Source organism: Arvicola amphibius, chromosome 15 (assembly GCF_903992535.2).
Source record: "Arvicola amphibius chromosome 15, mArvAmp1.2, whole genome shotgun sequence".
NCBI lineage: Eukaryota > Metazoa > Chordata > Mammalia > Rodentia > Cricetidae > Arvicola > Arvicola amphibius.
The window spans coordinates 16,836,978-16,864,317 of NC_052061.1; the positions used below are offsets into that span (position 1 = coordinate 16,836,978).

Consider the following 27,340-nt stretch of genomic DNA (forward strand, 5'->3'; position numbering starts at 1 on the left):
TGATTGTTCAAAAGATGGGGGATGAGAGGCGCAGCCTGCGGAACCCACTCTCTCAGTAGCTTTCCTGCCTAACAAAAGCAGTAGCTCGACGTAGAGAGGCATCCTCACCTCAGACAACACCTAATTCATTACTAATGATATCTTGTCTTCGTGGATTCTTTAATTTAAACCACCATTTCTGCTTACATTTTGCAGTCCCCAATGACCACCTTCCCCCCAGTTCCTGTGGCGCGTACAAGGCTCACAGTCTTGGCCAGGCAGAAACTGCCATGCTCTCCAGGAAAAATTCCAAGGTATGCGTCCCAGCTTCTCCTCTCTCATCCTACAGAGTACAGTTTCTGCAATCACGGATGTCAATAGCGCATCTCAAAAACTGCAATTGCATAAGGAAAAGAGATAATATATTATATAGTCAAATGTTCAAATTCATTGTTTTGAATTCATTGTAATGATTTTCGCTCAAATATAACCAGTGTTTACCAGGCTGGTGGTCATTTAATAATTTTATTTCCTATGAAATTATTTTATGTTTCCTACAGAATTTCAAGATGTTTTCTTTTTGATATAGGCACAAAGGGACTAAAGCAGAAGCTTTAAGATGGAGACATCTTAGCTCACAGAGTCTTATGGGCTGACTTTTATTTGGGGGAGTTATTTCAACAGGAATTTGCTTCTGAGTAGGCTACACTGGCAGGCAGGATTTAGCTCGAGAAATGACAATGGAATTTGAAAATGCACCCCTACTGCTGCTGCTGAGGACGGCTCCCAAGCTGCGGGAGCTGTCACAAAATGCAGAAGAAGAAATTGGTTCCGTTTTCATATTTACGGCTATTAACAGATACTGCGATACTTCAAAGTTGCCATTTGTCAGGGTATTGACTTTTAGACATGCACACAGTGCTAATAACTAGAAAGACCTTGTAGATGTACCCTTTGCCATTTTCTTTTTGTGCATTGTGTCAATTCCTGCGAAGTATTTATTGCAAGATTTCTTTGTTATCATATCTCATTTTTAGTATCTCCTAGAAAGACCAAAGCCCCTGAACCAAAGCAAATTCATAACCAAACCAACACAAATATTCTTTTAAAACTGTCAGTCAAATAGTTGGCTTTACCAAGGTAGGAAATCTTTCAATAATGCATGTAGACATACTTTTGTATGTTTAATTTTTGAAATATTTACAAAATTCGAAAAACTTGTTGTCTTGCTTACTTTTTATTGATTAAGTTACAGATACATACTATTTTCTAAGTGAGCAATACACACAACTAATCTCACTTCCTAAAAATAAGATGGATTTTTGCAAAGAATCTTAATTAAAGAAAATATTTTCATGGTTACTATTTAGGAAAAAGGTTTTACAAACATTCTTTAATAAAAATTCTGTAAGTAAATCATGACTGTCTGGGGACATTTAGCACCATCCACACAGGTTCTGGGGATTTACTGAGCTTTTGTTTTAACAAATATAGGTGCTAATAATGAACACATTTTTTTAATGAAGTCTCTTTGAACCTCAATAGTTAGAAATGTATGTGTGATTTAAAGGGAAAAAAAACACAAGCAAATTCTTAGTAGCGCATGATGGGGCACACTTGGATTTGATCTGTTCCTGGAGGCTGAGGCAGCCGGTTGACGAGGACTGGGTGCCCAGTGAGAGCTGTCTGAAAAGCAACAACAACAACAACAAAAAAAAAAAAAAAAAAAAAAAAAAAAAAAAAAAAAAAAAAAAAAAAAAAAAAAACCACCCAAACAGAACAAGTGGAGAAAATGGCCTTTTCAAAGAGCATTTCAGCGAGAACTTTGCTAATATTCGGGACACACACATTTAACACATTTGCATCAGCAGTAAGTAGTTCTTGACTCAAGGTCCTTAACCAAAGAAAACAGCGAGAGGGTTGTACAGCAAAATCCATGAGCGAGATGGAAGACCGTGCAAGCTTTGAGAGAAAACACCGCTACTCGAGCACGTGACCTGTCGCTATGTTGACGCGTCTCCCTCTACCCGCTGGATCTACTCTTCCCTAACTTCTTACCGTCAAGGTTTTGGAAATGATCCTAACAACTTTAGGTTATAGCTGCGGCAGAGCGTTCACTGCCGACGCCTTGTCTGCCGAAAGCAGCTTCCCTTCCGGTACTGTTTTGTGCCTTTGGAAGCTTTTCAACTTGGTCAGCCGATATTTTATTTTATTTTTTTCCCATATCACTTAGGGCTCGATTGATCAAAGAGAAAGACGACATAGATCATTACCTGGAGCAGAATTTCAAAGGCCTGTCGAAGGAAGAGGTTGCTGCGTAAGTCTGACCTCTTAACGGGGCTTTAATATAAAGTTTGTTTCTTTTGTCTGAATTCTTTCTTGGAATTTCAATTTTCCTGTGCAGTAAACTTTTTTTCCACTGGAACATGGCTTTTAAAAATTAAAACTGATATTAAATAGTGATAAGTTACGTCTATTGATCTTACACACATCAAAGTCTTTAATTTGGGGGCTCTCAAAATTCTTATATTTAGCAAGATATTATACCAGCACATTTGCAATATTGAGTTAAGTATGAGCCATTAATTGCTTATTAATCTCCATTTTAGGGTATGTTGCCTTTGTGGGGAAGAAAAGAGTTTTCAGAGAAAGATGTATATTTTTTATTGGTGATTTAAAAGGTAAAAAAGAACTCTTAGTGGTACATTTTGTTTCCTCTGTCCAAGACCCCTCAAAAGTGTCAGTGGATAGCAGTTTGTTTTTAAATGTAAACGTTCTTTTAAATTGTCTGGATTTATTCTTTTAATGAACAGTATAAACACTGCTATTTTATCACTAGCCAGAATCCAATCTATGGGAGGAATAGTAGTATAAAAAAATCCATGTATGTTAGAGGGATAGATAGAAATCTTAAGGAACAGGTGGACAGCCTTAAGGTTGCTCATGTCCAGGTTTAGCCATTAGGCACAAGGACTGAAGATTGGCATCTCCAAAGGGTTATATGCATCACACTGAATTCACTAGATTTCTTCTGTAATGCTTAATGAAAATGTCTTTAAAAGATTCTCCCAGTGTATTGCTTAATACTAATTCAATCAAAAATATGCCTACTAATGTTTCTGTCATAGGTTGCATACAATGCAAAATTTTGTCTCTTAATATATTCCATTATGTTTGATTTGATTTTTGCCAACATGAGTATTACATAAACAAACAAAATAGCTCATCTTGTCAATAACTCCAGCATAGAATGACAAAATTTGATAATAATTGGTCTGGGGGGAATGGCTCAGTTGATAGAGTGCTTGCCTAGCCAGCGTGATGCTCTGGGTTCAGTTCCCAGCCAACATGAACCAGGCATGGTGGGACTAAGGAGTCAAAGGCAGGAGGATCAGGAATTCAAGTCTATCCTTAACTATTTAGAGAATTGGAGGATTGCCTGGACTGCCTTGAGACTCTGTCTAAAAATAACTTTAAAAATTACAATAATTAACAAAGCTATTCTAAAGAGTGTTGTGTGGAATTGGGATGTTTGATTGTTACTTGGATTGATAACTCATTAGCTTGCCTTGGTAACCTGTTGAACAAAATTAAAGGTCATTATTGTATGATAGCGTGGTCACTAACTTTAAGAAATAAATATATATAGTAATGCATATTTATTTAAGTATAATTATGTCCAGATAGCTTAGTTGTGCCTAAGTGTTAAGAATTAAAATAAAAATTAAATACATATTTTGTAAAAGTCAACATGTACGCATGAACACTCTGCAGACCCGTTCAACCCAAGAGAGTCCAAGGTAGACTATGTTTATGACTCTTGGCTAATTATAGTAATGCTATTACTCTTTCACTAAGTACGTCACCAAATCGATTTCAAATTCATCACTGTGTTACTGAAGACAGTAGCGCTGGGCAATCCTAAGTCTCTCCTATTGCATCCCCCTCAAAGCTGAGCCCGCATGTGAGTCACAGAATCCTTTCCTGAGAGAACTAGATGCAGACCATTAGTGGGCAGAGAGCTTGCACACAACTCGCAGCTACGCTCTTGATTGATACTCCTTCTAGGCTGCACCCTAGACAAACTAATTGAATAACATATAAAGGAGAGAAAATTGATGAATGATTGCAGCATCTCCCAGAAATGCCCAGCAGGTGCCGAGAAGAATTGTGCATATTCTATTAGCTAAGGAATTGCCACATAAAACGTTTTATTAGCCATTCCACTCCAAGAAGATAAATTGGTCAACAAGCAGGTACTAAATACTTAACCTCATATCTAATATGAGATTTTTCACATTGGGAGAGACAGTGACATTTTACTGTAAGATACTTGACCCTATCCCAAAGTCTTAACGTGCATTTGAGATATTAAGGCCTATGTGTAATAGACAGATACGTTACGGGTGAGTGCCGGTACGCTGGGAAGTACAGCCTAGAGACCAAGGATAAAGCAGAAATGATAGAGATGGCCGGAGGAAACTTATCAAGGAATAGCACAGTGATCGGACCGATAAGGTATGGGTAACCAGCACGGTGGCAGCAGGTAGAACACCATGTAAAGCATACCTCAAATTCCCTCTACGGCCTTATTCTTCACTAGAATGCTAAAACATTTGTGTCTACTCACTCGATACACACTAGATTTAGTATTTCCTAATATGCTATGTTGTCTTGTTTCCAGATGACCTCTTGCACATGCCCCCAAATGCAGCAGCTTACGTGCATCTAAATGCGTACGCGGTGGCTCTTCTGGTTGTGGTGGGTGGGGAGGTCCCACTCTTGTTCTAAGTACTTCTTGATCCTTCTATCTGTCCCCCTCCCTCCCACTCCTCCTTCAGTGTACACCATCAAGTTCTCCCTCTCCATTGAATCTACGGCACTAGTGTTCAAACCTCCATTAGTAATTTCCGGTCTTTATATGCCCGCAAGTGCTTTCACACATCCCCCTCCCTAGCTTTTGCAGCAAGCAAAAGCATCATAATAATATTTTTTCAATGCATTTGTAGTGGCTCTCCTTTTCCTCTAGTATTATTCCTCTCTGCCACATCTGACAGTTCTGTCCTCATCTTGAGTGCTGCCTTCCCTGCGTTCAACAGAGGGCACTCGTTTCGTTCTTGCAGCTTTTGGTAACTCTTGTTGGATGATATTCCTCCCGACAACATCACCTCAGCCTCCTCTGATGACTGCATCTCTGAAGCTGAGGGCTCTGCCTTAGGCCCGCTCCTCCAGCTATCATCTCAACGGGCTCCAGTATTACCTGTAAACACTAGCAGCAAAGTCGTAGCTCCCAGCACCGAGCTCTCCAGGCTCCAGTCTTACACTCAGATGCCTCCTTGGTGTGTCTACTGGAGACACAAAATACGTATCACATGGTTAGAGCAACTTGAAACTAGGGGCTTGGTTCTCTTACACTGCTCTCCCACAGTCCACTCTGGGAGTCTCCTACAGTTGTCCCGCAAGGCAGCCTTTACCATGCCCCATGTCCATGTGCAGTACGTCCCATCAGCAGCAAGGTAAAAAATACCTACGCCCCAGCACTTCTCCCCGTTATCTCACCGCCCACCTCGCCAAGGTCTCTAGCACAATCTTCTAGTTTCTCTTCCTACTCTCCCAAACCTAGTGAAACTTAAAAAAATTGATCAAGACACTCCTCTCTCTAAAATTTTCTAGAGAGCGTTCCATTAGTTCTGTGATTCATTTAAACTCAGCAGGTCTGAAGCTGTGTGCGGCTGTGGCTTTGCTGGCCTCTCTGACTGTAGGGCCCTGGTTTGGCCTCGTCTGTCCTTCTGGTGTGGCTTTATTGCGTATGCTTTTTCTTACCATGTGGCGTGTCACTTTGAATGTGCCCATGCTTATGATCTCTTCCCCATTCCCTAATGTGGTTTATAAACAAGTCCTCAAGCAGAGTACTTGAACAATCGTCACTAGGGAAATCATATTTTGCTTTGGAATGGGTAGAATGGTTCAAAAGCAAGGACTCCAGGCTTTATCTAACCTATACATACAGAAGGAATTGCAGTGTGCTTTTCTAAATCTTTATTGAGCTTGCTCTTTGACAAAGCCATACATGTATAATGTGCATTCTAAATATTATAACCCTCTCTACTCTCCCTCCCTCGTTTTCACCCTTTCCCTCATTCCTAAAAGTCTCCTTCTTATTCTCTTGGCTTTGTTGTTTTCTTTGAGAATTACTGAGTTTACCCAGGATCATGTGTGGCCGTGGCTCTGGAACTATATCTGGAGCCTAGTGGCTTCTCAGTGGGCACACAACTGAAGACAGTGACATCCCTTTCCCCAGAAGTCACCAATGGCCAGTAGTCCATGGGTAAAGGATAGACTCCTTTAAACTCTTCCTGAGTGACTGTTGATGGGTCCGGCCCTGTGTTGGTCCACTGCAAGCCAGCACAGCTTCTGTGGAGTCATGACTGCCTTGACTAACTTTGCCTTGTCTAGAAGACACAATGTCATGGCCTTTCCTATCTTCTGGCTCTTATGCTTGTTCTACCCCATCATCTGCCATCTCAAGGTGCTGGGCTTTAGCGAGAGCATCAATGATTTGTAGTGCTGCTCATTCAGCTGTTACCTATCCGCAGCACCTTGAGCAGCCAGGAGCCCCTGCATTCACCGCTATTTAGTGCAAAGAGAAGCCTTTCCGATTAAAGTGGCATTGGTCTATGGGGATAATTGTAACTATTTAGAAGGTAGGTAGTTTGGGACCATGACAATCTAGGTAATCAACAGTATTGCGCTTACCCCGAGGGCCTAAGGTATCCTCAGCCATGGGTTTTTAATTAGGTTTGCAGTGCCAGGAATACATTCTCTCTTGAGGAACAGACCACACCACCAGTCAGACAGTGGTTGGTTACCCCTATTCCACTCATTTTGCTTGATGGGTTGATGTAAATCATAGGGTTCCCAGCTGGACAAGATCACTGATGCCCTTCTTCCCCATCAGCCTGTATAGCACCTTCCAGCATTATAAAGGCAGGGAGGAAGCTTCCAGATCAGTTCCTACTGGGTTCCTTTATACCTTGCAAGCAAGGTGTGTCATATCTTCAGTGACAGGATGCTAGCTCTTGAGGCAGGGCCTTTCATAGTCCAGCTGGCCTTGAACACACTCTGAAGCTGAGGATGGCTTTGAACACTTGACTTGTCTGCCTCCATTTCTGAAGGCACACACACCGTCATACCCAGCTTCCTGCTTTTTAATTTGTGTATATCTGTGTGTGAGTATACCGATGAGTATGTGTTGGCAGATACCTGTAGAGACCCAAAGAGAGCCTGTGGCTTTGGACCCCTGACACTGGAGGTGCAGGTGGCTGTGAGCCACCCATTGTGGGTTGTGGGTACTGGGAGCTGAACCTGGACTTTCTACAAGAGCAGCCAGCACTCTGACCACGGAGCTGTTGCCCCAGCCTCTACTTTAGTAATTGTTAAGTGTGCCTTTTTGGCTATATCTTAGATATTACATTATTCAAAATAATCTACTCCACATTTGCACTTGACAGCAACTCAGCCTTATTACGTAGGTCTGCGTGATATGTTTGCTGATATTGATCTTTTAACAGCTGACAATGGGTGACTCAGAATCCTTGGCGCACTTTGGATTTTTATTGATGTATATTATCAAAATGCAGTATGGCTTTTCTAAAAACACTTAAAATATCACTTATTATCATGTCTTAATTTCCCCATGAAGCTAAGTAATAAAATGCCATCTATAGATACAAATAAAAATCTCTGGGGGCAGTTTTTGTAACATTGTATGTAAAGATACAAATGAACAAAAATCATTTGAGGACAGATAATGTTAATATGCTCCCTATTATTTTCTGTTTCAAATCCCAAACCCTAGCATGTGGACAAAGAAGGTAGATTTAGACCATTGTGCTTCTCTGAGCTGCTGCTTTCTTTGGGAGTGTCTGACTCTGAGCCTCGTTAGCGAGGGATTTGTGAGCAGGAGGAAAGGCGGCGAGGACGTCCATTTCTATAGCCAGCAGGTTTGTGGTGGAAGCTCGGTTGGTAAGGAGCTTGGTGCACAAGCATGAGATCCTGAGTTTGCAACCCCAGCACCCAGATAAAGCCAGATGTGGCACTAAGCACCTGCAATCCCAGCAGGGGAGAATCCCTGGAGCTCCCTAGACAGCCAGCCCAGATCAACTGGTAAACTCCAGGCTCAATGAGGGGGAGTGTAAACATTGTTTTAAAGCTGCCTCCTGCTTCATTCAGAGCTGTGTGATTCCTGTTGGTTCCAAATAAATTAACCTTTCACTGAGTGGCTTTCGTCTGGATCTCAGAGCCATCTAGATAGGCTTTCCAGGTTTGCCAGTTACCCACCAATCAGGTCCGGGGTTTGCTTAATGACCAGATGTGAACTAGATGATGCTTAGTCCGGATTTAACAGTTCAGAGCATACGGCGGGAGCTTCAACTCCTCCAAGTGTGCTCATCCTCTGCCCTGTTCATTTCTTTTGTGAAATCAGTTTGTTTTCCTTTAAAGCACTGCTCTTCTGTAAGATAATAGGATCTCTAAGGCAGTTGGCAAATTAAAACTTCTAAAGAAGTCAGTTGCCGAGTAAATGGTGATATGATGGTGTTAAGCAGGGCTTGTCTTTGATATTGTATTCTGTCAGTATTAAAACAGGGAAGACTCAAAACTATTCAGAACATTTTAGATTTCCATCGTGGTTGAAAAACAATCCCTAAAATATCGACATCGCAGTGTTTATAAAAATATCATTATCCTGGCCCACACATTCGCCCCACTGGTTTTTTTTTTTTTATGTTGGAAAGCGGGGATGTTATTAGAACAAGCGTGGCACTTCTCAGGGCTTAAGGCAACACAGACTGTCGGCTCTCAAGGATGCTTCTGTGTACTCAGTCTCCACAGAAATGGCTACAAGAGGGTCTTTCCTAGCCAGTGCAATTGTGTGTGTGTGTGTGTGTGTCTGTCTGTCTGTCTGTCTGCCTGCCTGCCTGCCTGTCTGTCTCTGTCTGTCTCTGTCTGTCCATTTAAAAAGTATATTATTCTTTTTGTTAAAAAAGTCTGATTTCTAACTATGAGGAATGATGAAAAGAAAAAATAAGGCAATATGTTTTCTTTGGTTTTTAATTATATTATTTAGAATATATTATTAGAATATATATTATATTATTCTATATTATATATAATTATATATATATAATATATATTCTAATAATATATAATTATATTATTTAGAATATATATATTATTAGAATGTCCAACTTCCCTTCATCTGGAAGATAATTATCAAGATACACACATGTGTAGTACATGTTTGTAAATATGTGTATATTGGTCTCTACATAAGTATGTATCTTCAGACTTGTGTTTAGCTGATAATATTAATTTTCTGTATATCACTCAAAAATCATACAATAAATTTTGACCATTTCTTCAGGTTAACAAATATCTTAAAATGAAACACATCCAGGAAAGCCAGAAATAGAAAAAGACATCCTTTTCTTCTTTAAAAGCCACACACCCTGGCAAAATTCAGCAGTACTTTTCTTGTAAGGCTGACAGGGATACCCCACTAATTCAGGCATGGGAGTTAGGCTAACCAACATCCTTTAAAATCAAGAAAAGACTCATGTATGTCACCATCAGGAAGAGTGCAAATCTGTTATTGGGCCAAGGCAGTCAGCTCAGAAATTACTTGAAATTAGAGGGGTTTTAATTGAATAGACTTGTTTGTTGTTATTTTTTGCAGAAACCTGTTTTTTCCAGTTAAATGATCAAAGCCAATGAGAAAGAAGCTAAATATTGAGATATCAATTCACAGAACCCACCCGAGGGATTAGCCCCCACTGCAAGGGAGGCGGGAAAGGGCGGGACACCAGAGTCTCCTCCAGCCTCCTCGCGTCCAATGCTCATGAAATCAAGAGTCAGTAGCTGTGCACCGCTTTGCTCACCTTCCGGTCCCCGGGACAGGAAAGGTGCCACATTTCAGGAAGACTACATTCATACTTTCACTTATTAGTATTTGTTCTGCTTTAACTTTTGGTATGTAAGACTTTTATTGTTTGGAAATGAACCAATGTTGATACCCAGCCCCTAAATTAATTACATCTAATAAAATGTTCTTGAATTAATTAAAACTAATGAATTATATATGCATCTAGTCATTTATTAATTGACTAATTAATCACCAAAGTATCTTCCAAAATTCTTAGGTGATCAATGAGAAAGAATTTTTTCAAATTTCTTTTGTGTAGTTTTTTTTTTTCATTCCATTCAGACTGTTCTTGAGGGATCAGATGTTCCTCAGAATAATTACTGAGGAGACTAACTTTTATTCTAAATCTGTTAGGAAATTTTTGGTATATTTTCTACACGGAGGTGACGCAAGGTGGCCTCATGTTAGTGTGAGCTCAAGACCGCTCTGCTCTGCACATGTCTTTCTGGGGGAGTGGTCCCAGGTAAGAGCTGAGGGTGGCCTGAGCAGGGTGGGTTAAAGGAAATTATAAAAGGTGGTCTAATTTAGAATACGGGAGGATGGATGCAGGGGTGAATGGAGGAGAAACAGATGGTGAGCTGATGGGAGGATGGATGCAGGGGTGAATGGAGGAGAAACAGATGGTGAGCTGATGGGAGATTGTGGGAGGATGGATGCAGGGGTGAATGGAGGAGAAATGGGAGGATGGATGCAGGGGTGAATGGAGGAGAAACAGATGATGAGCTGATGGGAGATTATGGGAGGATGGATGCAGGGGTGAATGGAGGAGAAACAGATGATGAGGTGATGGGAGATTGTGGGAGGATGGATGCAGGGGTGAATAGAGGAGAAATGGGAGGATGGATGCAGGGGTGAATAGAGGAGAAACAGATGATGAGCTGATGGGAGGATGGATGCAGGGGTGAACAGAGGAGAAACAGATGATGAGCTGGTGGGAGATTGTGGGAGGATGGATGCAGGGGTGAATAGAGGAGAAATGGGAGGATGGATGCAGGGGTGAATAGAGGAGAAATGGGAGGATGGATGCAGGGGTGAACAGAGGAGAAACAGATGATGAGCTGATGGGAGATTGTGGGAAGATGGATGCAGGGGTGAGGAAAGGCAGAAAGAGATAATGACTCTGCTGACCGCACCTGAGCAGCAGGGCAATGTCTTCTTCCCAGCCAAGTCCCCGTTCCTCCAACAATGTGCAGCACACAGTAGACCCTTAATAAACCCCCTTTACGTCAGCCTGCTCTTCCCCAAGCACATCCTGCCCCTTCCAGTTAAGCCCTCCCATTCCCACTCTGAAGTCCTTGCTGTGAAAGAAGAGCTGTAGTGAGCACCTGGAACATTTGGGTCTGTTTCACCTGTGTCGTCTGTCCTCATCCTTTTGGTCCTAGGAAAAACGTCTGTCAGTTCCGACTATAACCAAGAATAAAAGTATGAAGTTACTTGACCAAGGTCACCCAGGTAATAAGGACCGGAGCCGAACTTAAATCCTGGTTCCAGCTCTGTGACCCACCTTTGCTCCCTGATGCCACCCTGACTCCGAAGCTACCCAGGTCTTTACTAAATGCTCATCCTTTCCGTCTTCCATCCGGAGGGCACTGCCATACTTGCCCTAGACTGCATCACGGTCCCTCTGTGTCACTGAGTGGCTCGGTGGCATCAGGTGAACGTGCTGCTCGTCTGTGCCCTCCTCCCATTGCAGCACTTGCAATGCGGCGTCGCTACCCTTCTGCTTCCTCCACCACGCTCAGTCAGGATGGAGGCCACGCTTTGTTGATTTGTGCACCTATGGGGCTGACGACAGCCCCAGCTCACAGGCGGTGGGGACTCTGTACCTGGACCACCTTCCGTTTCCTCTCAGGTCTCATTACCTGAGAAGCTCTTTCTTTTCCTCCTCGGACCTTGGTCAACTGGTGTCTCACTGGGAGGCCTCCTTTGTCCCTGCTCCCACCCACACAGTAGAACTCCAAGCTCTCGTTGCTGCTCTCTGAATAGCTGTGGACCATCAAAAACATGGACTTTATTTCCCTGAGTGTTTACTATTTAATAAACTATAGATTGTGACCCATTAGTTTGGGGACCACTGCTAGCATTTTAAAACTAAACCGAGAGTTCGTAAAATAGAATAGGAAAGTGTGTGTGATCAGTGAGAGGCTCACTGAAACAGAGGACTAACTTCCGGCTCTACACCCACAAAGAACTGGCTGGATTTGGATAACTCACTTAATCTTCTCTAACTCAGCCTCTTCATGTGGAAAAATAGGTAGAGTGATAGAAAGGGTCTCATGATGTCTATAAGGATTGTGGTATGATTTATCAAAGGAAGAATGAAATACTGTGTGTAGCAGGGTTTTTAAACTCTTCTTTTAAGTATCTATATGCACTATATGTGCATGTACACATGGAGACAATGGGCACTGTATGTGCATGTACACGGAGACAATAGGCACTGTATATGCATGTACATGGAGACACTCGGCAATGGGCACTGTATGTACATGTACACTGAGACAATGGGCACTGTATGTGCATGTACACGGAGACACTCGGCAATGGGCACTGTATGTACATGTACACGGAGACACTCGGCAATGGGCACTGTATGTACATGTACACGGAGACAATGGGCACTGTATGTGCATGTACACGGAGACACTCAGCAATGGGCACTGTGTGTACATGCACAGGGAAAAACTCGGCAACAAGCAAGCATGAAAAAGGCAAGGGGAGCTAAGCTGGGGAGAAAATGGATGAATCGAATTAGGCCAGATTCCAGACCCCTCCAGAATCCGCAAAATGGCACTAGACGCTGCACCCACCTACCCACCTTTCTGCATTCCTTTCTCCCTCCCTTCCTCCCTTTGCTCCTCTCCTTTTATGTATTTATATGTTTTATACACGAGCATTCCAGTGCTATGGATTTCCCTTTAAGCGCCACATCAGCTATGTTATGTACATCTTGAAATGCCGTCTTTTCCTTTTCTTTTGTTTGCTGTGTTTTCTGAAATGCTTTGTTATTTTGTCTTCTGAGGTGAAAACTCTAAACTCCCTTTTTATAAAAATAAAAAATAGATTCAGTACTAACACGGGAAAGAAATATTAAAACAAGAGCAGAAGATCATTGAAAAAATAAATGGAATTTTTGGCTTTTTTTGTAAAGAAGAAGAAAAAAGATGAATCTTTAATCAGACTATTAAGAAAAAATAGAAAATACTATAAGCCAACTTTCAAGTCTTGGGTTTTTTTTTTGGTTTGACTTAGACTTGAGAATGTGGACACATATTTAAACTGAAACATGGTATCAAAGCAATGAGAAAGGAAAGGAAAATGTGCTTTTAAAAAATCACTTAAATATGTCCTCATGAAATTGCAGAATATTACATGTAAAGAGGATAGGCTTTCCCTACCGAGCAGGGGAAGGAGCTAACACCAAGATCAGATTCCCGTTTTCATCTACAAAAGAGTCTGAGTTAAGAACAAGAAAGGAGTTTTCCGGATTGCAGGATGCTATAGCCAGGCAACATCAGAACGTTCACATGTAATGCAAAAGCTGACAGCATACATGCACATGCTCACAGACACACACACAGAGACACATATGCACATGCACACACACAGCACATGCATGAATGCACACACAAACATACCCAGACACACAGAGAGACACACATATGCATGCACACACAGAGACACACACAGACACACACACAAATAGACACACATGCACACAGATATACATGCATGCACACACAAAGACACACACAGATGCACACATGCACACAGATATACATGCATGCACACACAGAGAGACATACTTACACACATGCACACATGCACACATAGGCAGACACACACACAGCTACACACACATATTCTTTCTAGATACACCTCTTCTTCATAAACGGGCATACTAGTAGAATGGGGGGGAGGGATACAGAATTCAAGGAAAAGATGACTATTCGAGCCAAGAAACAATTCCAAATACAGAAGTTCAGAGTACATGTCATTAGGGTTACTGTCGGAAGAGCTAGGCTCACGTACTAAAAGATATGGGGATGGCATTGCTCCAAACCTATCACGTATCATAGCGACAGAAAGATGATTAGAAAGCAGATTTCATGTCTGAAGTAAAATGCAGAGTGGTAATACAACATATGCAATGTATGTTGCATATATGTACAAGACTGTTAAGAAATAGGCTTCAAAATCTGCAAATGAATCAATTGTCCCCAAGTCTTTCCCCAAACTGTAATGTCTCTTCCATTAAATGTCAAGTTCCCACGTTTACATTCTTATGCCTCCCACATCCGTGAGCATATGCGTTCTGTGCTACTAATTTGCTTGCCTTTCCTGGGAGCAATGGCACAGCCCTCTTCGTCGGTATGGTTGCAGACAGTGCACTTCTTTGTTCTAAATGCTTTTCCTGAATATGGCTATTTTGTATGGATTTTAAAGTTACCTTGTCAAGAGTCAGGACAATCTCATTGGGTTTCCAGTGAGGACTTCACCAAATTTAAATGTTATCATTAAAATCTTGAGCCCCCACACTAATAAGAACTCTGCTTTTGTGCTGTGTTAAGTGGAGACAGTAACAGCAGCGTGCCGTTGCGAACCTGGCGAAAATATTCTGATGGACTGCAAATTGTCTAGGGTTTTTCTGCGTATTTTTATAGATACATATTGCCAACAAAAATTTCCTTAATTTCTACTTTTGTTAAACATTATGGGTTTTTAATATTACTAAATAATTTCCTGGTAGTCTTGTGTGTGTGTGTGTGTGTGTGTGTGTGTTTGCTTGCTCATCAGTTTTTTTTCTGAGATGATCATAAATTTTGCTGAAGTAATTATGAAGTTACTAGGTTTTTAAATACTGAACTATATCCTTCAATTCTGGGTAAACCTTACTTACATGGTGTATGTTTAATTTGCTTTCTCTCTGTGTGTGTGTGTGTGTGTGAGAGAGAGAGTGTGCGTGTGCGTGTGTGCACGCATGTGTGCATTTTCATCTAAATCATGTTAACCTGCAATCTTCCTTTTCCTGCCCTACGGTTTTATAGGTAAATCAGATAATTCTATGGCAAGTGTTGTGAGTGTCATCTGAGCACACAATAAACACTAGCTGTTCCTGTAATCAGGATTGTGTTGCTGCTGTGCTCCTGCTATGGTTTCGTTCTCGATAAGACGTGAAGGATGTCTTTGTCTTTTTCTGTAAGCGGTTGTTTGTTTTGTGAGACCCCTATGCCTCCCGCTCTTTTATTAGCTTCCATTTTACTTCTGGTGTTTTCTCCCTTGCTCTTTCTTTAGGTGTATATCACTGTGTCTATTTCATCAGGGTTTCCCCTGTCATCCTGAGCCGAGAGCTCCTTCCTCACTCAGAACAGCTGCTCCCGACTGTCTCTTCGGGAGGACGCTGCCTTCTCAGGGATGTGATGTTTGCGTATCTTTAAGATCCAAAATATTTTAAATTTACATAAAGTGTTTGACTTTGAAGCAGTGAATAAATTAGAGTTACAGTTCTGCATTTGCGGGTGAATGGATGTTGGTGTTTGCTTTCTTCCTCTTACATTCAGTGGGAATAAGGGGTTGAGGAGGGAGGCTTGGCTTACAAGATATGCTGTGCACAATATCCATTTATAAAATTCCCAGTGTAGCTAGTACTTGGCCGATTTTTATGAAAAATTCTTGTACATTTGAGAAATTAACACACATTCTATATTTGCAATTGGGGTCTGGCTGCCAGCTTGAGTCTGCTGTTGCCATCAGCCCAGACGTGTGTCAGCCATGGAACCTTCCTGTTAACCTCATCTGTAAGTTTCTAAGAGAGAATGCATTGCTGTTGATGTTCTACTCTTGGAAGCTATGGCATCGGGTGCATTTTTTTCTAGCTTCTGCATTACTCGATAATCAATGTATTTATAACTCTCTGAGTATTTTTCTGCTTGAATTCTGTTTTGTGTGCTATTGATAACACAGCAAATGCTGCAGATGCCGCACATGCTGCAAATACTGCAAATCTTGTGAATGCCACAAATGCTGCAGATGCCGGGAATGCTGTAAATGCTGCAGATGCTGCAAGCTTTCCTCCTGTTGGCATTCTCACTGTTGTGGGGGAACCGAGAAAAAGAGATGCACACTTTCTGCCCGGCACCTATCTATTTTATGTGGCTTTTTTAAAGGTTGAATTCGGTACTGTTTTGTATTCTCAAAAATACCACCTTCTTGTTTTACAGTAGTCTTATTAGTGCATTATTTGATTTTAAACATTGCTCATCCTAACTGTGATTTTCCAAAATGTTTATGATAGCTGCGATAGGGACAATATGATGCTTAGATGAGCTATTTATTCCTAAAATATCTTTCCAAAGCATCAGAATGATCAGATTATATTATTTTTATTAGTGTAGTTTTTACCATTTTTTAAAGTTTGATCCTCCATGCACACAGCCAGTCTGTGAGAAATCTTCGTTTCTCTATTCATCTGTGTGGTGCCCGTCTCTTTGTAATGATAACTAAAAAGCGTGAAATATGAAAGGTTTCTTCATATGCCTTATAATTTTGTACTTATCTCAAGTGGGACAGGGAAAACAGATTCTCAACTTGATTTTTATGTGGGAGAAAGTTAAAGAGCTCTTACTGGAGAGCTGGGCCATTGCTGTGGTAGGAACGTTAGAAGCAGGGAAAACAAGTTCAGCTGCTGCCCTTGGGTGCAATTCACCACAGGCTTTCTTTCTTTTTTAAATTAACTTAAGTTTTAAAAAGGAAAAGGAAAATAATGGAGGGAGCAATGGTGTGGCTAAGGAGTACGGTAGAAGGCAGGGAGGGGATTGAGAGGAGAGGGAAGAGCTGATGTTTTTTGTTTTCATGACAAATGCCATCACCTCACCAGAACTGTCAAAATATGAGAAATCAAAATTCTCAGTTTGCTATTTATTTTATATTTAAAAACATAAGTAATGTTTTGTTTTCATTTTAAATTGTGTAGTTTTCCTTTTGTGTTTCAAGGGTGTTGCGTTTCTCTTCAGTACTTGTCATGCCTTATAACTTCATTTACATGACATTTCCTGTCAACATTTTAATGCTTTTTAAATAGCCTAAAGAAATAGATGTGTGTGTGTGTGCGCGCGCGCACGCGCGTGTGCGAGAGAGTGTGTGTGAGTGTGTACACGTGTGTTTGAGTAGTGTGTATGCGTGTCTGTTTGGAGGCAGCAACATGAGAACAGCTGGCACAAAACTGTAGGTGTAACGAATCGAATGGTTTACTTTTCAAAAAAAAAAAAACCCACTTGTGTAGTTGTTTTCTGTGAAAGGTTTAAAAAAAAAAAAACAAAAGTTGAAAAAGTTCTAATCAACTTTTGTACATTATGTAGAACTTCATTTTCTAAACTCTGCAAAAGAAAGTTTCATATTTAATGGGAAATCATGAATTATTCCATTTAGTATCTACTTCCTCCTTTCAAAGAGTTGATCTGGATAAAAGGCGGGGTGAATAATTTCAAAAAAATACAATACATTTTTAATGGGAAGGTGCAAACTGCAGACTCTCATGACTCCCAGCAAGAGTGCAAGAAACAGAATTTTACTTGCAGAACTCAGCACACTCTGGCACAAGCAAGTGTGAGACTCTTGCAAACAGCGAGGGAGACTCTTGCAAACAGCGAGGCAAGCCCGCCCTCGTCCTGAGGCAAACGTCGCTCCCTAAGATCAGTCAGGGTGTTCTCCAGCTTTCTGTGTCTGTTATTTCATAGTTCACTCAATTTATGTGAAAAATTAATTGTTTTATTTATAAAGATGAGAACCAGGATAAAGAAAGTGGGTGGTTTCTGTTAATTTGTTTTGAGACAAACAATCCCAAATAATATGATTTCAAAATTGTGGTAGACACAACAAATTACATTTTAAGAAAGGCATGGCTCCACTATCCTGTGGAGGTTGTGCTAACCCAAATTACAGTATTAATTTACACAAAAATAGTCAGCTGCTGCAGCAATGTTAATACTTCTGTGTGTTCACAGTCGCAGCATATAAAACTAATTTTTAATTCATATTCAATGTTTTATTAGGACATAATATAATAAATTTAGACTACTACTCAAATTTCCTCTTGAAAAGTACAGTGTAATGTGGACAAAAAGAACAGGAATCCACGTGGCTCCCCCCCTACCCAAACGTGTTCAGACTTCCGTTTCTTTCTGACTTGAACCTCTTTTCCTGGAAGATTCTTACAGACGGCATTCCGATCACGGCTCTTCTGCAAGGTAGTGTGACTTTCCCAGGAAGTGCGGCAACTAGTTAGACCACATACAACTGGAAGCTCGCAGAATGAGTTTTCTTTTCGTTTTTTAAATCAAAATTCCCAAAGACACTTTTTTTTAAATGTGGCTAAGTTTGAGGATCTTTCAGCAAAGCTGTATGCTGCTAAAATTGTGCGTGACAGCTTTGTGAATGGCTAGTTGATGCTGTGTTACACCGATGGATGCGCTGTTGATTCGTACCCAAATAATACACCGCGGTGCAGCGACTTGACTGAATGGAATCACGTTTAACATGATCTATACATTAAAATGCATTTATATTATTAAGAGACCTATTTAAAGCCATTCAAAGGCTGAGGTCCTAGGCTGCCCGCTAAATCAAACAAATCCCAAATCTTGTAATTTCCAGTAATTGCGGCCAGCAGGATACTGTTGGACTGATAAACATCATTGGTCTTGCAAGAGTCACTGCATTGAGAGCCAAACATCGGTTCCAACAGTTGAATATGTGACTTAACTTTTGTTTCACAAACAGAAATATTTTATGTATTCTAAAATGAAGTCACTCATCTTGAATGAATTCTTGTTGAGAGAATTCTTTGTTGACCATGTTTAAGATGTTGTACTATCCATCAAAAGAATTGCATTAGTAATGCCCCACAGTGAGCTACTATTATTACTAGGTATCTTGAAAAAAATGAAAAGTTGTGCTTAGGTTAAATAAATTTTTTCAAATATTTTCAAATTTGTATGAGTGCTATAAAAATATTGAAAAGTTTGTACTTTGTGCTTTGTTAATAGATATAAATTTGTATTTTCCAAAATTATAGAGCAAAACCTGCATGTATAATAATAGTTTTCTCAAAGATTCAGATTAATAAATTTATAGCTGTTAGGACAATTTAATAACAATTTTATTCAGTCATATAGTAGACTTTACTTTTAAATTAAGAAGTTAATCTAGATACTTAATTAAATCTAAATCTAAATGGAAATGGAATATCCTATTATATTAATATGTACAGTCTAGCTGTTGTCTATATTTTTATTTTCATTTTTTAAAGCTTACATACTTACTTGGGTGGTGAGTCTAATGAGATTTTATAAGGAGCACTTTACACAATATTATAACATCATATATAATCTATAATGCTACAATGTATAGCATAATACCTGTACATCCAAAATTATTTTGAAAACTTTCTTTTAACTATATACCCTTAAATTCATAACGAATCAAGATGGTGATCATGATTATACCACGAAAATTATTATCATATGATTATTAATAAGTAAAACAATATGAAAATTTCTTTTTGAAGCGTTTGTGTAAAATATCCGTAAGCTCTGTGATTGATTACATCCTGTGCATCACATGTGCACAGCTCTCCGGGTGTTGAAATGTCTGGACAAATGAGCCGTGTTAATCTTAATGAGTAATTCTAACTGTAATGTCCAGTCATAATAAAGAGTTTTAACATAAAACAACCAAATTTAATCGTATAGAAAATAAACAGTATTGGTTATCTGTAATTAGTGGATGTCCTGATACGCAATGTTAGTTTCAGGGAGACCATCACAGTTGGAAAGTGTTTCCATTTTTCTTATATGAATAGAAAATCCTTATTAAGTGTGGGGTGTTTATGACTGGTTCAGCACCCTAATTCTTCCCCGATGAGAGCGGAAAGTTTGGGACAGAATGACGTGAGGTGCCACCTCAGCATTGTATGTCTGAAGCAATGCAGTATTGTTCACTGATCCCACAGACAGCTTCGGGCTTTGTTCTCGTCAGCTGGGTGAGGTAGAACGCCCTGCATAACTTTACAGTTATATTATTTGTGTGACGCCTTGTTTGCAGTTCAATTAAAATAATTTTTGTATTAAGATGGAGAATCAAAGTCATCAGGTTTATGTGACTGCAGTTTGCTAAATTTCCAGTAGATGCCCCCAGAGACCAGTCAACTCATCTGGAGTGCTTGCACTTGAGAAAGGAAGGGATTTTGTTTTTCTTCTTTTTAATGTTAAAACTCTATTTCTGATTATATTTGGAAATGCATTGGAAATAAAATAAAAGTACTGAAAGTGTTAAGTACCTTCGTGTGTCACTCTCTGGCGTAGATTATACAGAGAGGATGTTCTCGGTCCTCATTAGTCACCCCTGGGACTAAGGAGTATTAAACACTGACGTTTATATAATGAAAGCCTTCATTGTTCACGGAAATTCCATATATTTTTAAAATAAAGTCATTCTAAGTGCTGTGGGATTTTTTTGTCTCTTTTCTATAACTTTGTGTGTTTATAGAGAAATTCTTCACAGTGTTTTTGTTTGGTTGTTTGTTTTAGCTTTGGAGAAATTTTTGAAAAAAAAAATAGTATTTGAACAGACCCGAAGCACTTCTGCAATTGCTATCAGCGTGTCTATGCCAGGGAAATAACTTCTTTTTTTTTTTCATTTTGATCGTGTGTGATATTTACCTACATTGAAAAGCAGAAGCAAGAATAGTGTTTCACTTTATTTCATAAAAATTATATTAACTGAAGCTGTTTCAGTATTCATTAAGTAACATAATTATCCTGCAGGTGATTCCAGTAACATTTATCCCTCCGATATGAGTGTAAAAGTGTTAAAGCTGACACTGATAACCCACCAGTGGCTTATAAATATTAGCTTAATGGAATAAAAGTATTATCCTGACTTTTGATGAGCACTAACAGATATTTCGAGTTTATCTTTGTCAGATTAAATAAAATATTATGGTCTTGTTTTAAAGTATTTTTTTTTTTAGAAAAAAAAATCTGTGTTTGAAATCTTTGAATGTGAAGGTTTACTCTGATCGTGTAAATTCTGGTCCACCCCTTACAGAAATGCATTACATTTATTCCCCATATATTTAGAGAGGCGATAATGCTTAGATTTTGAAAGCACACCTGCGGGTGACGCATGCTCACATGCACAGAGAAGAAAGGAGGTTACCAAGTCTGTCTGTTTCGTCCCTTGACCTTTTCCATGTGTAGAAGGGTGCGGTGTTCATTCTTTCTAACTGTTTGCCTGTGTGCCGCCTTTATACGCTCTAATGAGACTCACAGCTATCACATCCATTTGTCATGGGTACTATCGCCTGCCAGCCCCTCATTTTAAGAAGGAGCCTCTGGAGAGTCACAGAATGACTCCTGGTCACTTTCCCTGGCCCAGCATGAACACAGATTAGCTTCGATAGAGAGAGCATCATTCACACTGGAGATTGCGTCAGAGCTGTCAGGTTATGCCGTTCTTAAATAAACAGTGCAGTATGCAGAACACTGTAGAGAAGAGGAAGGAAATAGAATAATTTGTGTAATTGTCAGCACCGTGGGGAAGTGGGAAAAGTTATGAATTGGTAAACGGAAGTGTGTGCGAATCTCAGCTCTTCCACCTACAGGCTTCTGAGACTTTGGGCAGCATAGAGATTTTAAAGGATTCTTTCTGTAAATTAGAATAGTTCACCAGACTGCCATTGAGTGTGACCTTTAAATGGCAGTAGATCCCATGTAGATAAAACTGGATTCAATTGTTTTAAAATCCATTCTCCATCTGCAGCCCCCACCCGGTATCTTAGTCAGGGTTTCTATTGCTATGAGAAAACATCATGACCAAAAGCAACCTAGGTAAGAAGGGTTTATTTGTCTTTCTCTCCCACATCACATTTCATCATTGAAGGCAGAAACTCAAATGGGAGTGGGGGGAACCTGGAGGCAGGGACTGAAGCAGAAACCGTGGAGGTGTGCTGCTTACTGGCTTGCTCTCCATGGCTTGTTTAGCTTGCTTTCCAAGCCCACCAGCAACCATAATGGGCTGGACCCTCCTACATTAATTGCTAATTAAGAAGACGCCCTACAGGTTTGCCTATAGCCCCACGTTATGGAGGCATTTTCTCCCTTGAGGTTCCCTCCTCTCAGATGACTCTCTAGCTTTTGCCCACTTGGTATAAATACTAGCCCATATGCCCTGGAAGTCTCGTGTACCTGCGGTGATAGCGCCCCAGATTTTATATAGATGGTTGATGTGTTCATGAATGTCCCCACTTTTACTTCCATGACATTTGTTTTCTGTGAGCAATTCGCCTCAAATTCCATGATATTACATCCCTATGTTGCGGGATATTTCATCACACTGTGAACCCATGGTTTGTTGTTTGTGTTAATTAAATAAAATCAACCTTGGAACAGAAGGCAGAACCAGCAACTAGTTGGCAGAAAGTAATCATAAAGAAGTCAGAGGGAGTCTGGAAGACAGAGAAACACACAGGAAGTAGGAGGAGGGACTTTGAGTGTGGCAGTCATTTTTGGTTTGGTGGAGCAGAAGGGAGGCTCTTTCTCAGAGATGCTTGTGAAGAGGGAAGGTCAGCTGCTTGCTCCTCGACCTCGGTGAGCTCGTAGGTTTTCACCCCAGCCACTGACTCCCGAGTCTTATTCATAAATGGAATGATAGAGATTTAATTAAAAACTACATTTGGTGGCATTGGTGGGAGGAGGGTGCAGCAGGACTTTGCTGGGCCGCTGCCTAAGAAGCTGGCCAGTAACTGTGGAGCCGCAATTACAGGTTCTGGCTGAAACAGCAGTAGATTGGGTTGCAGCAGCTGCGCTGATGGAAAAATGACACACCTTCATGACAACTCCAGGACTCCTCATTTCTCCTGCAAAAAGTGTTCTTCTCGTGCCTGGAAGTAGCATATTTTAATTTAGAGCAATATTTTTGATTATTTTGTGTGTCACTGAATTTAAGGGGTAAAACATATAGGTCCAAAGAAAAAATGATTAAAATGACAAAATTCTATTGTCTTTATATTAAAAAAAAAACATTTCCATAAAAGAAGTGAACTTTGCCTACAGTTCTCTAATAAGAAACAAAAAACCTCAGCATGGTGGTGGACACTCCTTTAATCCCAGCAAAGGCAGGCAGATCTCTGTGAGTTCCAGACCAGCCTGGTCTACAGAGCTAATTCCTGGACAGTCAGGGCTACACAGAGAAACCCTGTCTTGGAAACAAACAAATAAACAAAAACAAAAAACAAAAAAAAAAAGAAAGAAAGAAAAGAAAAAGGAAACCTGGAAATTTCAAATATACAGATGAGAACTGACATACATTTTTACTTTCAGGCAGCCAAATCATTTTAGTAAATAAAGATTTGGGGCAGGTAAATAACTTACATCAGCTATGAAAGTTTGAATAGGGGTCTATTTAGTAAGTTGGCATTCCTATTTTTTCTTTATCTTAAGTATTAATAATAAGGCTTATTTCATGTATGTATCATATGTATGCACAGATGAAAAAAATGCACAAAATAGAAATGATGTAAGCATAGATATATTCAATATAAACATATTGAAATATTGCCTTTTGAAATGTCTTTGTTAAGAATGGAAATTTAAACAATCGACGTTTTTGAAATGGATATTAATTCTATATTGTGGGTGTTTGGAGACTGAGAGCTGAAGCAACCTCAGTCCAGCCTTCTGAAGCTTTCATGGTTTGGGCTCAGAGGGAGCAGCCACTCATCTTGACTAAATTAAGCAGAAAAGACCATATTGGAAGGATTTTGGTAACTGTTATGCACAGATCACGAAGTTCCCCCCAAACCAACTAGGGGATCAAATCCTTTCTATAAAATCAAAAAGCCTTTTTCTTATACAAGTTTGCAAACTAGGACTCTCTGAGTGATGGAGAGCTCCGAGCTCAGTTGGGGTTGGGGTTTTTATACTAGCACTGGTAGGGGTGAAGGATTTCTAAGGTTCAGGACCCCTGATTGGCTGACATTTGTCTAGGGTGTACCAGGGAAAAGCGATGGGTGTGTGCTGGCAGGTGATCCTGTCTACAAAGGCTGGAACATTAGGAATTTCCTTTAGGTAGTCTGTTCCTGGTGATGCCTGAGTGGTCTCAGTTTGCGGTCTTTCTTGGAACCAGGTATTGCCTTAGTGAAGACTACTGAGACTGGAGCCTCTATTGAGCTTGTCGTGGCTGGGTCCTACAGTAACTAATTAGGTGGAAATTAGGAGAGAACCTGGTCTAACTTGGAAAGGCCAAGTTAGAGACCCTTAAACAGACTTTGGAGAGCAAGAACAGCAAGCAGTCTTTCTGAGAAGCCACTGCCACATTGATTGAGTCCCAATGCTGTTTACACTCTGAGTTTTTTGAAGAATATCTGTAGGTCACCACTTTGCTAAAAAGTCCCTGAATTCTTGACCCACAAAGATTTTACCTCAGTGTGACTAGCTATTTCCCACATACTTTAAAATGCTGCTAGCCGTGGAGGGAGCTCACTACCAGCTGTGGAGGAGGCTTACTGCCAGCTGTGGAGGGGGCTCACTGCCAGCCGTGGAGGGGGCTCACTGCCAGCCGTGGAGGGGGCTCACTGCCAGCTGTGGAGGGGGCTCACTGCCAGCTGTGGAGGGGGCTCACTGCTGGCCTAGAAGGGAGCTCACTGACATACAGTTCACATCGGCAAATGAGCCTCCATCTATCAGGGCTAACAAAAGTGGCCAGGATGATGGACTGGCATTTGAGTCTCACCTGACCTTAGATGAACTGCCTTCCCAAATGCCCCACCTAGTATTTAAAGGCAGTATTTTGCTCTTCTTTATTCTTGACAGGAGGACTTCTTCCCTCCCATGGTGACAGCCACCAATGCACGAAGGTGTCAGCTCTTATTGCGAGAGTTCCAGTCTCCTGCCTTCACCTCTTGGGAGGCCTCCCTAGTACTGCCTTCTAGATCACCAATTACATGTGCCCTCAGGTTCCCCAAACTCCATGTTTAATGTTAACCATGTTGAAAGTCTCTCCAGCCATTTGTTTTCCCTCTTTAGAAAATGACCCATCGTCCCTCTAAATGCCTGGTCATCGCCGTATCTCCTCCTTCCCCGTAATGTCCAGTCACCAAGCCACCCAAATTTTACCACCTGAGTATGTTTTGGAGCCAACAATTCCTCCCGACCGCCCACCACCACTCAGGTTCCAGCCCCACAGCCTTCCTTGCTCCTGACCAGCAATCTTCCTCCCACCTCTGCTTCCAGGCTTAGCCTCCTCCACCCCTTCTTGGGACTACTACATTGAAAGTCTTTATATTTTTATAATCTCATTTTAATTTCTGGCCCTGAGACTTAATCCTCCCTGGTGTTAAATCTTGTCACTCAGAAGAAGCCAGACCAGTCCAGTGATCTCACAGATTGTACAAAAGTACAAAAGTCACCCCCCCCCAATTCCATGCCCCCATAATGGAAAAAAAAAAAAACATTGCACTGTGAAGTTCCAAAGGGAATAGAATTACTGGATCCAGCAAGCATAAGTATATGAAAGTTAAGTTTTATATAAAAGGTAAGTCAGAAAGTTACCTTTCAGTCTAAATATATCTGATGTGATATCTAGGACATTCTAATACTTTTAAAAAATCATTTATTGTTTCTCTGGCATTCAATTTGAACTGGATCTTATCTGGCAACCTGGGCAAGTGAGCGGCAGGCTGTGACAGCATATGCTTCCAGGCCTTGTTGTGGCGGGGGAGGCTTGCACCTATTGCTGGATTTAACTACCCAGTCCCCACTTTTCCTTGCTCTAGCAGGATGCCCAAGTTGAGGCAGACTTCCTGCATTTTGGCAGGGTAGCATTTGACACAGTTCTGACCAATGAGACGCAAACGGGGATTTGCTCTTCTCAGGAATGTTTTTGTTTTCCCGGTAAGGAAAGGCACAGTCATGCCACATTCTCCTTTCTGCTCTTTGATAAAGTAACAGCGACCAGGATGGCTGGGCTTGTGGCAGCCTGAGAGTGCTCAGCTGGGGACAAACAAGAGAATCCTAGAGATTTCACCTTGAATCCACCAGGCCTCTCAAGAAGACCTTTGGCTGTGTGGCATTAGCAGCAATTAGGAGCTTTGTTTTTTTTTAAGACCCTAGGAAGTAAATTCTCTTACTGAATGTATTCCTAAACTGGGGTTCCTGCAGAGATGACCATCTCTGATGCACCTGACCAAGTTTTGCTCTGTCCGCTCTTCAGATGAGCTAACCTGAGCCACCAGACCTCTCCAGTGCTTCCTGTGCCATGGCTGTCCCTGTGAGCAGCCTATATGGTTTGTATGCCTAAAGTCTTTCTGCATACACACAGCCCTTGCCACCATTTGAAAGTATGGTGGCAGGAATGGTGGCCCTCTCTTTCCGGGAACTGAGTAAGGGATGGTACACAGAGCTTCCGGAATGATACGGCACTCCTCCCATATTAGTCTAGATCCTTGAGAAATTAAAGGGCCAGCTGCCTTCTGCTGATGGCCAATGTCCTTGATGGTTGGTCATTTCCCCATGCACTGTCCTGGGGGGTTGAGGGGGACAAGGGGACTGTGGTCAGCTTTGTACCTTCAAGCATCCCAGGAGAGAGATGGGTATGGTTGCCCCCACCTTGGTCAGCTGGATGTTGCAGAAAGTTGAATTCCATTTCCAGTCGACTGTTTGAGGGAGAAAGGGGAGGGAAGGAGGGCCTGGCCCATTCACAGCCTCACCGTTAACCCTTCCATCCCATGTCCTTCTCACTGGATCAGAGGACAGGACAGGAAAAAGAAATACCGTGCTGCTCTTCTCTGCCGCATGCTGAGTATCTTAATCTCCTATCACATGGTGGCTCTTGATCTTTTGGCTTAGAAAGATGGTTTCTGCATTCTCTATATCAGCAAACTCTATAGTAGTCTGGTTGTCAGATGGAAGTATCAAAGTTCAAGCTCATCTGGGATGGTCCTAGACACTCCTCTGTTGTGGGAGCTCCTTCTGCTCCTTCAGCCAATAGCCGCTGAGATACCAGCCCATTGGGGCGTGGTCTCTCTCTTTAAAAAAGCAACCACTTCCCTCCGCTCGCTCTCTAGCTTCCGGCTCCGCTTCCAGCGACTAGGCTCCCTTCCTGATTGTGTAGAGGGCTGTTGTCTGGGACGGTGATCTGTAAGTTTTCCCCCTTTAAATAAATAACCATTCTATTAATCATAATTCCAAACTGGTGTGGGATTGTTTGTGACTTATGCCTTCACTTCTCAAATGCAGTCGTGTGTACGGGGTGGAGCTCAGTGGTAAAGTGCTTGCCTAGCACACTCACTAGTACTCCACATTCCACACCCAGCACAGCAAT

General features: G+C 41.1%; 1 protein-coding gene across 1 annotated transcript in view; it reads left to right on the forward strand.

The window, feature by feature from the left end:
- The first annotated feature begins 201 nt into the window (after positions 1-201).
- Positions 202-27,340, forward strand: part of Ttc29 (tetratricopeptide repeat domain 29) — a 196,394-nt gene continuing 169,255 nt past the window's right edge. Inside the window, exons 1-2 of the mRNA XM_038313010.1 lie at positions 202-293; positions 2,213-2,296. Of these exons, the coding sequence (XP_038168938.1) occupies positions 202-293; positions 2,213-2,296 (176 nt within the window). The remainder of the gene's footprint in view (positions 294-2,212; positions 2,297-27,340) is intronic.